General features: G+C 49.5%; 4 protein-coding genes across 4 annotated transcripts; all 4 read right to left on the bottom strand.

Moving 5' to 3' along the window:
* Window positions 1-559: 559 nt before the first annotated feature.
* Window positions 560-1,320, bottom strand: BO66DRAFT_152532 (uncharacterized protein). Its single transcript, XM_025642162.1, has one exon. It carries the CDS (start codon window positions 1,116-1,118, stop codon window positions 645-647), a length of 474 nt encoding a protein of 157 aa, XP_025501325.1. The 5' UTR covers window positions 1,119-1,320; the 3' UTR covers window positions 560-644.
* A 2,914-nt stretch (window positions 1,321-4,234) lies between these two features.
* Window positions 4,235-6,616, bottom strand: BO66DRAFT_152617 (NDT80 / PhoG like DNA-binding family protein). The gene is made up of 3 exons (XM_025642163.1): window positions 6,348-6,616; window positions 6,166-6,268; window positions 4,235-6,090 (listed from the first exon to the last, which is right to left on the bottom strand). The coding sequence occupies exons 1-3, from the start codon at window positions 6,376-6,378 to the stop codon at window positions 4,476-4,478; spliced, it is 1,749 nt and encodes a 582-aa protein (XP_025501326.1). The 5' UTR covers window positions 6,379-6,616; the 3' UTR covers window positions 4,235-4,475.
* Window positions 6,617-6,960: 344 nt separating this feature from the next.
* Window positions 6,961-7,164, bottom strand: BO66DRAFT_300996 (uncharacterized protein; the record flags this gene model as incomplete). The annotated part of the gene is made up of 1 exon (XM_025643212.1): window positions 6,961-7,164. A coding segment is annotated over one exon (204 nt), but the record flags the coding sequence as incomplete, so codon positions are not given.
* A 3,173-nt stretch (window positions 7,165-10,337) lies between these two features.
* BO66DRAFT_152679 (uncharacterized protein) lies at window positions 10,338-10,725 on the bottom strand. The gene has a single exon (XM_025642164.1). The coding sequence runs from the start codon at window positions 10,672-10,674 to the stop codon at window positions 10,432-10,434; it is 243 nt and encodes an 80-aa protein (XP_025501328.1). The 5' UTR covers window positions 10,675-10,725; the 3' UTR covers window positions 10,338-10,431.
* Between the last annotated feature and the right edge of the window lie 2,102 nt (window positions 10,726-12,827).

Consider the following 12,827-nt stretch of genomic DNA (forward strand, 5'->3'; position numbering starts at 1 on the left):
GGGGTCTACCAAGAAAAGGAGAGGCAGAGCGATGGAGTTTTCATTTTTCCAAGACGGACGGAACTTGGGCTGCTGAAATAGAGGCCCCCTGGCGGTTTTATCAAGGGGGTTCCGTACCGCCCAGGCTACGCGACATCTGGATTCAGAGCAATGTGCGGGAGGCAATGGGTTTCAGAAAAACCCTCACAGGGAGAACTGCTTTTGTGTGTCCATTGAACTGAGATGGGGCCTCGAGTTTTTCTTTTCTGCCAAGACTTGTCATTAACCTGGCGAGGGGCGGACTGGCAACACTGTCACATGAGCGTCTTGCAGCTGTTGCAGGCGCAATGGATGTTTAACGCAACATTCAAGGAATAAGACGACATGGTGGCGAATAAGGCATGAAGTGAGGGCTGGAGAAGAATGAAGCCAGGAGGGAGGGCGGTATGGCAGACTGGGCGGCATGTCGGTGCAGGGCACTGACTGAGCTGGCATTCGGCAGAGGCATTGGGTTCTCGTCGCGTGTTGAGCCTTGTCAGAAGTTTGTTGATGGGACACAACATCCGGGAAAACCGTTTCGTGAAACGGAAGTCTTGACGCATGCAGTGTGGGATGAGGTTTGGGGACAGCCACTCGTATGTTGATTTAGGTGATCGAGAATATCGCTATGGTTTCGTCGGTTCGAATAGGAAAAGGGCTTGAAGAAGAACTACAACACTTCCCAAGTGAGAGCAAGCTAAGCAATAAATCGAGAATGAGCATCGAGTCATTCCCTCTAGACAGCTAGTCTTGGACGCAGTCACCAGGTGACTAGAAGTGAGCATCCGAAGTCTGAGCCCAGGAGTTTCGGGACTGAACCGCCCCGCCAGCATCGCAATGGGACTGGTTAACGCAAGGCCAGTATTGACGCGAAGAGTAGCCCATACACACAAGGGGTGTGCATGGTGGGTTTGTTTCTCTTCCTGCCAGGATCTCAACCGGCCGTGGCCCATGGTCTCGGATTCGACACAAGCCCAGGCTGGAAACCAGACCCACGACTCAGGATCAACGGACATACAGAATACAAGGATTCCTTTCGCTTCAGATGTTTCCTGGGTTGTTGTCGCATGCAATTCGCCGAAGGCCCCTATTTCCCACATGAACCGCGCTAGACGATCAATGGAACGAGGCGTCCCTGTCGCCTTTTTCGTGGTGGGCGGGTAAATTCGAAGGAACAGTGGCCCCGCCACATTGACCGTTGGTTGAATTGTGCAAGGCGATAGGCTTCATACCTTGCTCAAGGATCAGAGATGATGCGGTGAAACTGCGAAAGGATTGGATTCATCACGATAGTCGCACCACGCTTCGGAAAGGTGTCGTGGCCGGAAGGCAACGCGGTTCATGTTGGATGCTTTTTCCAGAAGCAGGCGATTTTTTTTGTCTTAACCGTTGTTCATCAATGGCTGGCCTCTTGTGGCTCACAGGAGGGCCCGGAGCCGATCGTCTTCTGTCGGACCCTTTCCCTCCTCCCTACTCCCTTGTACGACGTGCATGGTGGGCTATTCTAGGGGAGCTTTATTGCGCCGAGACTGTCTGGCTTCGTTAGCCACGGCACCCCCACTTGCCACCGTTTAGAATCGATAAGCCATTTGAACGAAAACAACCGGGTCGGACTAATGTGATCTCTGATGATGTCTCGGCTGCTGCAGGCTGGACCAGCTGCATGTGGTTCTAGGAATGATCGCTGTATCCTGGCTTTCGAAATCAGATGAGAGAACGGGGCTTGAGCATGTATGTATGTGGGTTCATTCTGAAAACAAGTTGATGGCAAGAGAGCACCTGGCAGGGTATCGCGTATTCCCTTCCTGGCTTTTTCCATTTATTGCCCATTTCGATAGAGAATCATTGAATAAAGTCTCTTTTCTCGTTGCGGATCCACATGCTGAACTCTCAAAGAAGGCAAAGCTTTCCCAAGAGTGGTGTCGAGGATAGAAGTTCGAGCGCCCATGTCTGCGTTTGCAGACCGCCTACAGCTTGATTGAGAGATACATAGTACGGAGTACATAAATGAGATCGTCTGGAACGGCACCGGAACGTGCCGAGAGCGGTAAGTTTAGTGGAGGCAGCAGCCAACCAGCACTCCATAGAACTTCCAGTCTTGAATGGGTGAAAGTCATACCTAGGAGTAGGTAATGTATGTACTGTACCTGATGTACTTTAAAGTTTCCCGCAGCACCATCTGTCTGACCACTATTGAGCGTGGGAGCTGCATCGTACCGTGTTGGGGTTGAGAGGGAGCGCGAGCGCTAAGCCTCTAAAGAAGAGGCAACAAGAAGGGAACGAACGATGCGGGTTTCCTAACGCGATTCACTCAGCGGCCTAATGTATGTCCGGTCGATCATGGAACGCATCGGGTGGGCGATCATCGCGTTAGTCGCATGTTCCTTTTTTGACGTCGCTCCAGTCTTGTCATCCGCAGCTGTGGAAGAAGGAAGCATCTCCATCCCGGACCGCGCGTATGGATCGGTGAATTGAGGACCGAGAGACGGGAATATACTGGACTGAACTGAAACGCGATGGGCGAGACTGGAAGTACTGTCTGTACTCAATCGAGAGATCGGAGGCTATGGAGTTGGGGAGGGGGGTGGCAAGCAAGCCCGTTGAGCCGTAAAGGAAGTCAAAGACGAATTGCCGGGCAAACTGTAACTAGTGGTTCGTTGACTTCGTTGACTGTACTGTGTAGGTATGAGTAGAGCGCCCACTCACTCCACTTTCTCCACTCAACAAACACAACAACAAGACAACGAGAAGGAAGAAATTAGAACAAAGAAGAGACGGAAAGGACTGGAAGTGGCGGGGCCAGGGAGCTCGAAGGGGAAAAGGAGGTGAGATTCAATGACTCAAAGAGAGTTAGTCAGTGTCAGTGAGCAGTGAGCAGTGAGCACCAGCTGCTGCTGCTGCTGCTGCTGCTGGTGGCCGGCCGCCAAACTTGGCAGGTACCGTACCATCCCGTCCATTCATTGTACGGAAGTACACAAAGTAAAGTACTGTACCTACACATACACATACACATGCTTCTTACTTTTTGTCTGTATGGAAGCAAGTCTTCCAAACTTTGTCGATCTTCCTCCTCCTCCTCCTCCTCCTCCTCATCATCATCATCATCAATCATCATTGGGGCTGATTGAGCTCGTCTGACTCTGTCCCTTCCCGATTCCTCCCCCTCCCTCTCCTTCTATTTCCTATTGCTGTTGTTTCTCTCTCTTGGAGTCCCCTCGAAATCACCAGTCCTCCAAGCCTCCTTGTCCATCTTGTCCATTGGACTGATCGGGGAACGGCGCATGGCAGATGAAGCCTGGGAGGAGATCAAGCAAATCCAGCCTTTTTTCGACTGAGATGCACATCCGTCTCCCTCCTCCCTCCTCCCTGCTCCTATCACAAACGGATATCAGCCAGATGTCCACTTTCCAATTGCCTCCACCATCTGGCAGGCTTGTTCATTTGCTTCTTTGAGTATGGATCGAATTCGGTTCTTTTTTGTTCCTTTTTTTTTTATTTGCTTTTTTTTCCGTGCCGGTACACTCTCAATCTTCCCCTCTCCCCTTCCTCCCACCCCCATGTCGGTTTGACATGCATCATTAGGTTGGCCTGACAGCGGCGACCCTCAAATTAGTCCTAAGTAGGGCAACATATCGGAGAATTTCTGAACCCCCGCCAGAGCCAATTATTGGGCCGCGAAGGTTGCATTTCCCTGTTTCTTGGGTTTTATCGTGCATTCGCTCAGACTCCATGCGTTTGTTGTCCCTATTATCGGGGTTTCTTATCGCGGGAGGGGATTCTGTCTCCCTGATCTGATACCCTGGGAGGGGGGAGGGCAGGTCCTTGGTGGCTTACTACTCCTCGCGGGGGAAAAGGAAAGAGACCCGCTATGGGTTAAAAGTCAATACAGACACAAAAAGAAATGAACCTGATGGGGTAGGGTAGAGGCGGAAACCTTACCAGGTCCCCGACAAAGCAACAAAGAAGAGGCTCGCATAGGTTAGCTCTCTCGAATAATCAATGCAATTTCGCTTGCCTTGGCTACATGGAAAATGTCAATGAACTCAAGCTGTCAGTCTATATCGAACACATAGAAGGCTTTGTTCGGAAAGTCCATCACAAGCATCCGAAAATCTTTTCTTTTTCCCACCAGGAAAAATAGTTCACAATAATCCACATGGAAAGAGAAGGAGAAACAGAAAGAAAGATGAAGAGGAATAAGAAAAGAAAGGTCAAAATAACGGCAAAAGGGCGACCAGAATGACCCGTCAAGTTTGATCCTGCCGAAGGCTTTGAATAGCAGAGAGATAGTGATAGTGTTTGAGCTTTCAATGAGAGAAGGCTGAGAATAGAAGAGAAGGGATGTAGGAGGCGATACAAGGAGAAAACGCAGTCCACAGGACTAGAGGTCAAGGTGCATCAGCTAAAAGGAGCGTAACGGGAAGGGCAAGTCAGGGTCAAGCCGAAAACGCCAACTGCTAAGCGCACAGACTCTGGGAGTTTGAAAAGCGACCGTAAGGACTGCCGTCGCTGGCACGCGTTGAGTAGACAGGATCATACCCACTGCTCGTGGAATGGTGGAAGAGATTTGGAGCCATTCGAGAAGGTTGTTTCAGATAATGCGACGACTCATGCTGGTCGTTGGGGACAAACGAGACCATAGGGTCGTAAGTGTCCGCGAACCCGTTGCCGGTCTCGTCGCTGCTTTTAGTGATTGAGTCGTAGTCAAAAGACGGCAGGTGGTGGCGGTACTGGCTGCCAGGCTTTCGGCCATTCAGAACATGGTAGCCATGATCCTGATATGAATCTATACTAGTCGTACTTTTCATCGAATCCATGGGATCCATCGTATCCGTAATGAGCCCCAGGTCGAACGCTGATGAGGAAGATGAAGATATATGCGGGCTTTCGCTGAGCGGTGACTGGTCTGCCGCTGTCATTTGATGGTAATCGGTGCGAGGATAATGTGGACCGCCGCGGTGAGAAGCGTCGTACGGCATTAAGGTCAAGTGAGACCGTGCAGCCTGTCCTATGCCCGGGGGTAGGACAGCGCCTCCGGTGCCGTCGCCCGAGCCACCACTCCCCCCGTCTGGGCCCATGCTCGTTGAGCTATCGCGTCGGCCATCTTTGTAATGGCCCGGGGAGCGACCACGAACGACCATGGGGTGAGAAAGTCGGCGGGCTATCTTAAACCATTGGGTCTCAGTTCCACCCACCGGATGGGAGACTTCTGCATATAGCTCTACCACCAGATTGTAGTATTGCTGTTGAGCCCGTCGCTTGCCATTATTTGCCGTCGCTTTCTGAAATTGGATGCGTTCGAAAGTGTGTTGTGTCGGGGGCTGTGACGGCTGCGGGGCCCCAGCGTACGTGGAAGTATACTCCATCGGTATTCCGGCCGACTGTGTGAGTGAGTAGCCGTGAGGACTGCTGCTGGATGCCCCACCGTGGCCCAGGGCTAATGGCGAAGGTTGGCACGGTTGAAGCACGATCTTCCCTGGTTTTCTTTCCGACTGCTTGTCTCGTTTCGGGGTGTGCTGAACCAGCTCTCGAGGCTCCCCGCATTGTGCATTTACTATTGCCGAAATAGACATAGAAAATGACAGGATGCGCTCTGCCGTTGATTGCTCGGAAAATTTGAGGTAAAGAGGACCGTGAGGCATAGGGCATAAAGAAAAGGAACACGAGACAGAGAAATAGTTGCGGCGATAGCAAGTCCACTTTTCGTCCACTTGGAAAAATCCCTTGTGAATTTTCGCTTGTATCTCAGGTCTAATTGTTTGATTGCCCGAGATGATGGGGTGAATGACATTGGTCTCATGGAACGGAGGTGCATCCGTCATGGGCTGCGCCAAGCGCTGAACAGGATCGATCAGCAGGTTTGTCGACTGCCCAAAAAGAGAACGCTCGACAGGACCCTCGAGTGCTCTTGGTGTTGTCGTATAAGGAGCCATCCTACTCATCTCGGGTAGGGCAGACAATGATGGAAACGTTCCGCGATGAAGTGCATAGCCTGAATAATTGTCGGATCTCCCCACCGAAACTGCAGTGGCTTGCGATGGTACGCTAGGCGACATGTTGGTCGGTGGTTGACTAAATGGATCCCAAAATTTTCTTATCAATCAACCCATGTTGAGAATGAATCATCGAGTAAGTAGACAGACTTACAGCGCCGGAGGTACTCGATGGGATCTAAAATCGGAAATTCTATCATAGGATAGGCCGGGTGAATGTGAGTAGATAGAATTGGATGTGGAAGAGAAGGTCTCTGCTAGGAAGCACACCCATTAGCTACGAGCTCAAACAGCCAAAGACAAAGAGCAGATGGCCAGGGCGAGATGGAGACAAACCAGAGCACGAGTCAGTAGGGCTCATAATCATGGTTGGCGACGCTGCGTAGCTGTGAATCTATTTAGTCATGATGCTGTGTCGGTGGGGCAGGTGTCAAAAAGTCTGGAGAGAATGGCGGCAACGAGGGCCAAAATAAGATAGGACAACAGAAAGGCCAGGTATAGTTCATTGGCTTCCAACGCATCATGATTGCAAGGCATGTATAAGCGTATCAGAAGCGAGGCGAAGGGTCCAAGGATGTGACCAGGGAGCAACAAGTCAATGCACTCTGCAAGCAACAGGCTACCAGACCCAAACCTTTCATGAAATAAGGATAACAGGCCGAAACGGAATATCAGAAGAAATTGGGAAAATGAACATGAGATAATAATAGGACAAGTATTCAGAGGTTGAAAGGAAGAAAATCCAATCCAGAAAAATAGAATAGGATAAAATAAAAAGGACTAATCCAAAGAGGCAGAAGCAGCATGACAGCAACACAGAGAGAGGGTGAGTTGAACAGCGAGCTACTCGGTAGTCAGGCTGTTTGGACAAGAAGGAAATGCTGCAACTAGTGGCTGCAAGCGGGACAAGTGGAGCACGAGGATAGCCTGGATTGAAAGAGAACTGAACTTACGGTACATCCTGCAGTGCAGTCTGCTGTGTGTTGTATCGCAAACCGTTGGTAGCAGGTATTGAGACAGGCTGCGCGAGAGGATGGCCAACGGCGCCACCTCTCCGGGTATTTTCTTCTTCGTCCATTGAAAAAGCTGTCGATCCAGAAAACGGCCGTTGCGCCCCCGCGTAGTCTCCGTCAGTATTGAGGGGACCATCCAGTGGAAACGAGTTCTGCAGAAGAGTTGCTGACAATAAACCCATGGTTAGCAGGGTGGCTTTGGACAGTTGCCAGCAGGGGAAGAAAAATGGAGGAGAGCATGATGAAATAGATAGAGAAGGAAAGACATAGAGAAATACTATCACCACATTGGGTCTCTCTCTCTCTCTCTCTCTCTCTCTCTCTCCCCGCACGCGAGAGAGAGAGAGAGAGAGGCAGTGGATGAGAGCGAGAAATGAAAAAGTAAAAAAAAAGAAACGGAAGAGAGAAAAAAAAAAGACAAAAAGGAAAAAGAAAAAGAAATTAGAAGAAAAATGAAAAAGGAAATGAAAATGAATAATAGTAATTGACAAAAAGGTACAAGAAGATTTAGCTTCCGCCAGACCAGCATGGAGGAAAGGGTTCAATTTCACTCCCTGTCAGCCAAGGAAGTAGGAAGCAGTAACCCTTGATGTCATGCGAATTCAAGGAAATCGGGCATTCTGAAATTGTGTAACCGAAATAGAAGCTTGAAGTGTAGGTAGGGAAAAAAAAACAAAAGAGAATCTTAACGTCACCCTTCCCACGGATGTAGATCGGCTGCCTGTCAGAAGTAATCGCGACTGGGGGGGAGGTCACGAGCCTAGTCGGCCGCTGAGACCGCATCATGGAATTGACGGAAATCTTGCCAGGTGCCAGGGTAAGGAATGTCAGGAAAATAAGAGACAGAACCACTTACAATGATTCATTGGGAAAAGCCACAGAAGGGTAACTACCTCGAAAGATAGAAAACCTCCTTAAGAATAAGCGAAAAATAGAGAGAGAGAGAACAGGGGAAAAAAAGGCCAGCAATGATAAAGGAAGAAAAAGAGTCACAAAGATCAATAGATAAACTTTTGAGGATTTAGCAAACTAAGCTCAAAGACGGGTTCGTGCCTGGGGCGTCTCCGATTTTGATTGTCAGGCTAAGCTGAGCAGCGACGAAAGGACCCTGTCAACACTAGACCTGGATGACACTAAGTAGGGTGAGAGCGCAGCTGTTAGACGCTGTCAGTGAGGCCTGCCCATAAGGCTCGCAACCGCGCGGTTTGGAATAGGTCGTCGCTCTTACCCGGAGATATTGTCCGCCTTCAGCGTTCTGGTCGAGCAATAGGATCCTAGCTTCGAGGCAGCAGCGTTAGGCTTATCTATTAGAGGTACACCTGCTAGAGAAACAAAAGGCATAGAGCAATGAAATCTCAAAGAAAACGGCCAAACCCATCAAGCAGGCCTGTCGCTTAAATCCCCTGCGAAGAGATATAAAATGAAGGGGGGTGGGGTTTGTGAAATAGAAGCATTAGACCAGTGAAAAGAAAACGGGCTGAGAAGAGCTGAAACCAATAAGCAGCATGGGTGGGAAGAAGAAGAGAGAGAGAGAAAAAAAAAGAAGCATGAAAGCAGCATCACACATATGCCCTCGAGGACAGTGACTAAGAAGACATGGAGGCCTTTGGCAGGTTTATGAACGGTACGGGAATATTGACGTAGACAATGAACGGAGCCAATACACCCCTGTTGCTAGCCATCGCGCTGCAGATGTCCAGCAGGTCTTGACGAAAAGTCTTCCAAAACACCAAAGCTTGCAGGTTTCATGCAGCCAGTGACATCTCCATGACTCATGTCATGGCAATGAGAAGCATCACCAGGAATGACACTGTTTCGGCTCCGAAGTAAAGCGTAGTTCCAAGGCCGAACTCCAAGGAGGAGACTGAGAAGGGAAAGACGAGAGGCACGGAGACTCCCGATGCGAGAGAACAGGATACAGAGATGATGAGACTCACTGGAATGTGCTCAGCTCAGCAGAGGGAGACTATCTTGCATCAGTTGATGCAGGTTTTCATTCTCAGCTGCAACCCTATGTATATGTAGATCGGTTGTCCCAGAAAGTCGGTAATCCACGTCAAGAGGACGGCGGCTGGAGACAATAGAGTCCTGCTCCTCGGGAGATTAAATAGAAGACCTGACGCAGGGCTCGGAAGGTCGAAGATTGTTGAGACCGTTCTCCAGTGCCGAATGATCCAGAGGAAAAGGCAGGGCTGAACCGACAGTTGTTGCGAGGGAACTGCTCGCTTGATATTGATTTTTGGATGTTGGATGAAGATGCTTTGCTCACGGTTCCTCCTCCTGCCCACACCCTGAAGACGCGCACTTCAGTCTCCGTTGTCTACCTAGGCTGGCCCCTTTACGGCACCCAATGAGCGACCCTGGTAGTTGTGCGGCGGAAATGGTCTGCAGAGGATCGTTGTGCACAAGCCCTGAAGCTCCAGGTTACCCATTTAAGCTTGAGAACAAATACCACCCTCGCCACGAGTTTGCTGTTGAGCTAGACCATGCCAGGGCCCAAAAACTTTCCTTGTTCCAACTTCACTGTTGCGTAGGTCAAGAATAAAGAACAGTGGATTACAATGGGTGCACCTGGCCTTTGAGAAGAAGAAGCTTATGTACTCCTGATGTGCAGGTTGAGAGATAAAAGCCTTGTGCTGTTCATTGCTGATCTTGCTCCTCTGGCTTGTTCTCTGTTGATACTTCTTGTCTGTCTGTCTTGCGGCGCGCGTGCCCTCAGTTTCCACCTCCCTCTCTTCAACACGTTCTCGTCTGCGAATTGATGCGCATCGATTTCTTTTCTTTTTCGACTCAAGGACGAAAAAGGAAAGAAGGTAAACCCCTCAACCAGAAACAGAGCAACGACCTTCGAGGGAAAGATTGACGTCTCATCCCAACTAGTGCAGGAAAGATTAAAAAAGAAAAAGAAAAACGCGAAAAAAAGCTGGACCCTGTCAAAAACCGTTGGAGACACACAATATTGGTCAGATTCCATGTGACATCTCTCTGACCCAAGTCCAGGCAAATTTAGCGCTGCACAAACTCAGTGTGGAATGAACTCCAACTTCGACATAGTTCAACCGGCAGCTTGATTGGTGAACTGTTCTATACTCCATACAGAACATTACTGTTGAAGTCAGCTGTCCTAGTGTGTGAACACCCGACGAACGGCAGAGTGCAGCAAGACCGAATAAGATGGTACTAGAACCGATTCGCGGCGATCATTGCCCCGGGAATCCGTGCAGACCCCAGTCCCATGATGGGGATTGTCGATAATACTACTGAGCTTGGGCAGATGCAGATAGCCAATAGCTCTCAGGGCCGTCGACGAAGGGTCGATGTACGCCGTCTAGCCATACCGTGCCAGGTAAGTGGTCCCGAAAAAAAAAAAGAAGAAGCCATGTTCAAGAGAAGTCTCCTCTTTGCGATCACTTCCCTCGCAATCTTTGAATATTCTCAAGGCACGAGCAACAGCGAGTCTTGCATGAATAGAGGGCGATCGTCAGATTTCGATCCAACGGTCGATTTTGAATACCGTGACCCGTGGTGGTTGTCCGTTCACCGACATAGCCTGAGAAAACCATGACTTCAGATATGCAGCCTGTATAAACTGCAGTAGCATGGATAGCATGCCTCTTTTGATTCGGTTGGATATTTTGACCGAATCGCATGCACTTCAGCGACAATGACCCCTTTCCAGTCCTACCGATTCTCGGTGTGGAGCGTACATGTGCTGCGCACAGCATGTTTTCCAGAATTGATTAGGCCCACTGCCAGGTAAGACAGCCTAAGTGACTTCACTGGATCTGGAAAGGAATGGAGTTTGCGGAAGTGGGGGATTTTTGTTTTTTTGTTTTTTGTTATTTCATCTGGACATTTTGGTCAATGTTTTCTTATTCCTTCCCCCCTCTTTCTTCCTAATGGGAGAGGTTTTCTGTGGCTGGATGATCGGCCAGACCTGCAGGAAGCTAGTTGGTCCAGATGTGATATGCACGGTGCTGAAATAAGCCGCCAAGAAGTCATCATTGGTAGTGTCCGAGTGAGATTTTTCCCTCGAAGCCAGTCATTGAAGGACTGCAAATTCTGGGTATAGAGTCAGTCCCTAGTGGAGGATGGATGTCGTGCAGGACGTGCCCGCGGGATGCGGCGCGAATCCCATAGTAACCTTGAACAGGGGGGTGGGGGAGGGGGAGGGGGGTCGAGAGTCAAGACAAGACTGGGACGTGAAGGACGTTGCATTATTTTAAGCCAGGGTTAACTTGAGAGCTGGGCCCGCTGATTGGAATAATGATCTATCGATGGACCCATGGTTGAAAGGAGATACGGTATGATCTCACGCGCATCTCAGCATGAGAATGAGATCTCTCTACTAGAGAACTCTGCCGTGCCAATGCCAATCTACAGAATCAAACCCATTGAGATCTTCAGGACGAACAATTGGACATGGTGATTGCAGGGATGCATTTTCCACAAACGTGATCGCGGATACAGAAGCAAGAACGGTTGTGGGAGACTAAATCGAACCAGAGAGAATCACATTACAGATGTATAGGTACCGACCGTACTAACTGTTCATAGTAAGTGTTAACTAAGTAGTAGGAGTAGTGTACTGTACCTTAGTCTATCAAAATTAATTCAGAATTTCAGAATCACTGGGCCATGGGCCATGGGCAAATCCTCTTAGTGCCGGGAGGGTTCATGGCACGTGCAGGGAATCTCTGGAAAGGGATTAGTGCCATGCCGACTGGTACCTTCTTATTTACAACCATTTACAACCATTGTTATTATTGCGCCAACAACCAACAACCGATTCAGTCGTCCGTCTCCTCCACAATTTTCTGTTTCTATGGCTCATCATGATAGTCAGCGCCAGTGCGGTGTCATCTTTCTTCGTCAGAGCAGGAACTGAGCTCCATTGGTCCTGGTAACGATAGAACGATGGAACGAAAGCCGGGTACCGACAACGCCCCGAACATCTCCTTCCTCTGCTACTCCGTACTTTACCAAGATATGGCTGACAGGGCTGTGTCTACCTAAGCAACAAACCTTAAAAACTTCGCATTTGTTCCAGTTACGGAGTACTGGGCCAAGACTTTATCGGGCTGCTAGGTAATTTCCAGAGCACCAGCTCGCGAATCAGAGAGGTCAGTCCTAACGGAGTCATCATTACGTTGGCCGATGGACATAACAGAGCATCTGCGAAGGCATTTGTCAGTTCTCTTTTCTCTTATTCGACTGGAGTCCAGTCCCGAAAGACTCGGATTGAGGAGCTGTTCGTTTATTCATGACCGTTCCTACGTTAAGGTTCGAACAAGGCTCTAACGAGGGCCCAGTTCTCTAACCTGGGTGGGAATGTGTTGGACCTGTCTCAGAAGTAGCATCGCTACCAAATTGCGCCCACTGGTGCCTTTCCGATTAATGCACGGCTCTGGTCCTTCACAATCAGAACGCGATCCATTCCTTTTGCCTGCTGACTTTTACCCGTGCTAGTGGCTGATACGTCTCCCGATGCAGCCTCCTGTGCAACCACAGGATAATTACAGTACATTTTCGAATCCATGCTGGGGCAAAGAAGCCTGTCCTGACATGTTTTGGGCTGCAGACGGCCGATATTACGGTTTGGACTATCAACAAAGCCCCGCCAGGCCGTCGTCTTGCCGATCGAAGCAGCTGCACTTGAGGCGAGTCCAGAACATTCGGCTTTAATCTCCGGGATTCTCAATAGACTTTACAATTGGATGGATCCTTGACAGAATCCTGGCTCTATTACCTGAGCTGCTATGCGGATTACAATCATCTCTTTGCATATTAGCCTTTCTATCCG

The sequence above is a fragment of the Aspergillus aculeatinus genome (genome assembly GCF_003184765.1).
Source record: "Aspergillus aculeatinus CBS 121060 unplaced genomic scaffold BO66scaffold_41, whole genome shotgun sequence".
NCBI lineage: Eukaryota > Fungi > Ascomycota > Eurotiomycetes > Eurotiales > Aspergillaceae > Aspergillus > Aspergillus aculeatinus.

Excerpts from the sequence above, each read along its gene's own strand:
- BO66DRAFT_152532 (XM_025642162.1), bottom strand. The coding sequence starts at position 1,118 with ATGTGGGAAATAGGGGCCTTCGGCGAATTGCATGCGACAACAACCCAG.
- BO66DRAFT_152617 (XM_025642163.1), bottom strand. The coding sequence starts at position 6,378 with ATGATTATGAGCCCTACTGACTCGTGCTCTG. Across the intron at positions 6,269-6,347 it reads CCCTACTGACTCGTGCTCTG|CAGAGACCTTCTCTTCCACA; the intron begins GTTTGTCTCCAT and ends TGTGCTTCCTAG. Across the intron at positions 6,091-6,165 it reads CATCGAGTACCTCCGGCGCT|TCAACCACCGACCAACATGT; the intron begins GTAAGTCTGTCT and ends GGATCCATTTAG.
- BO66DRAFT_152679 (XM_025642164.1), bottom strand. The coding sequence starts at position 10,674 with ATGCGATTCGGTCAAAATATCCAACCGAATCAAAAGAGGCATGCTATC.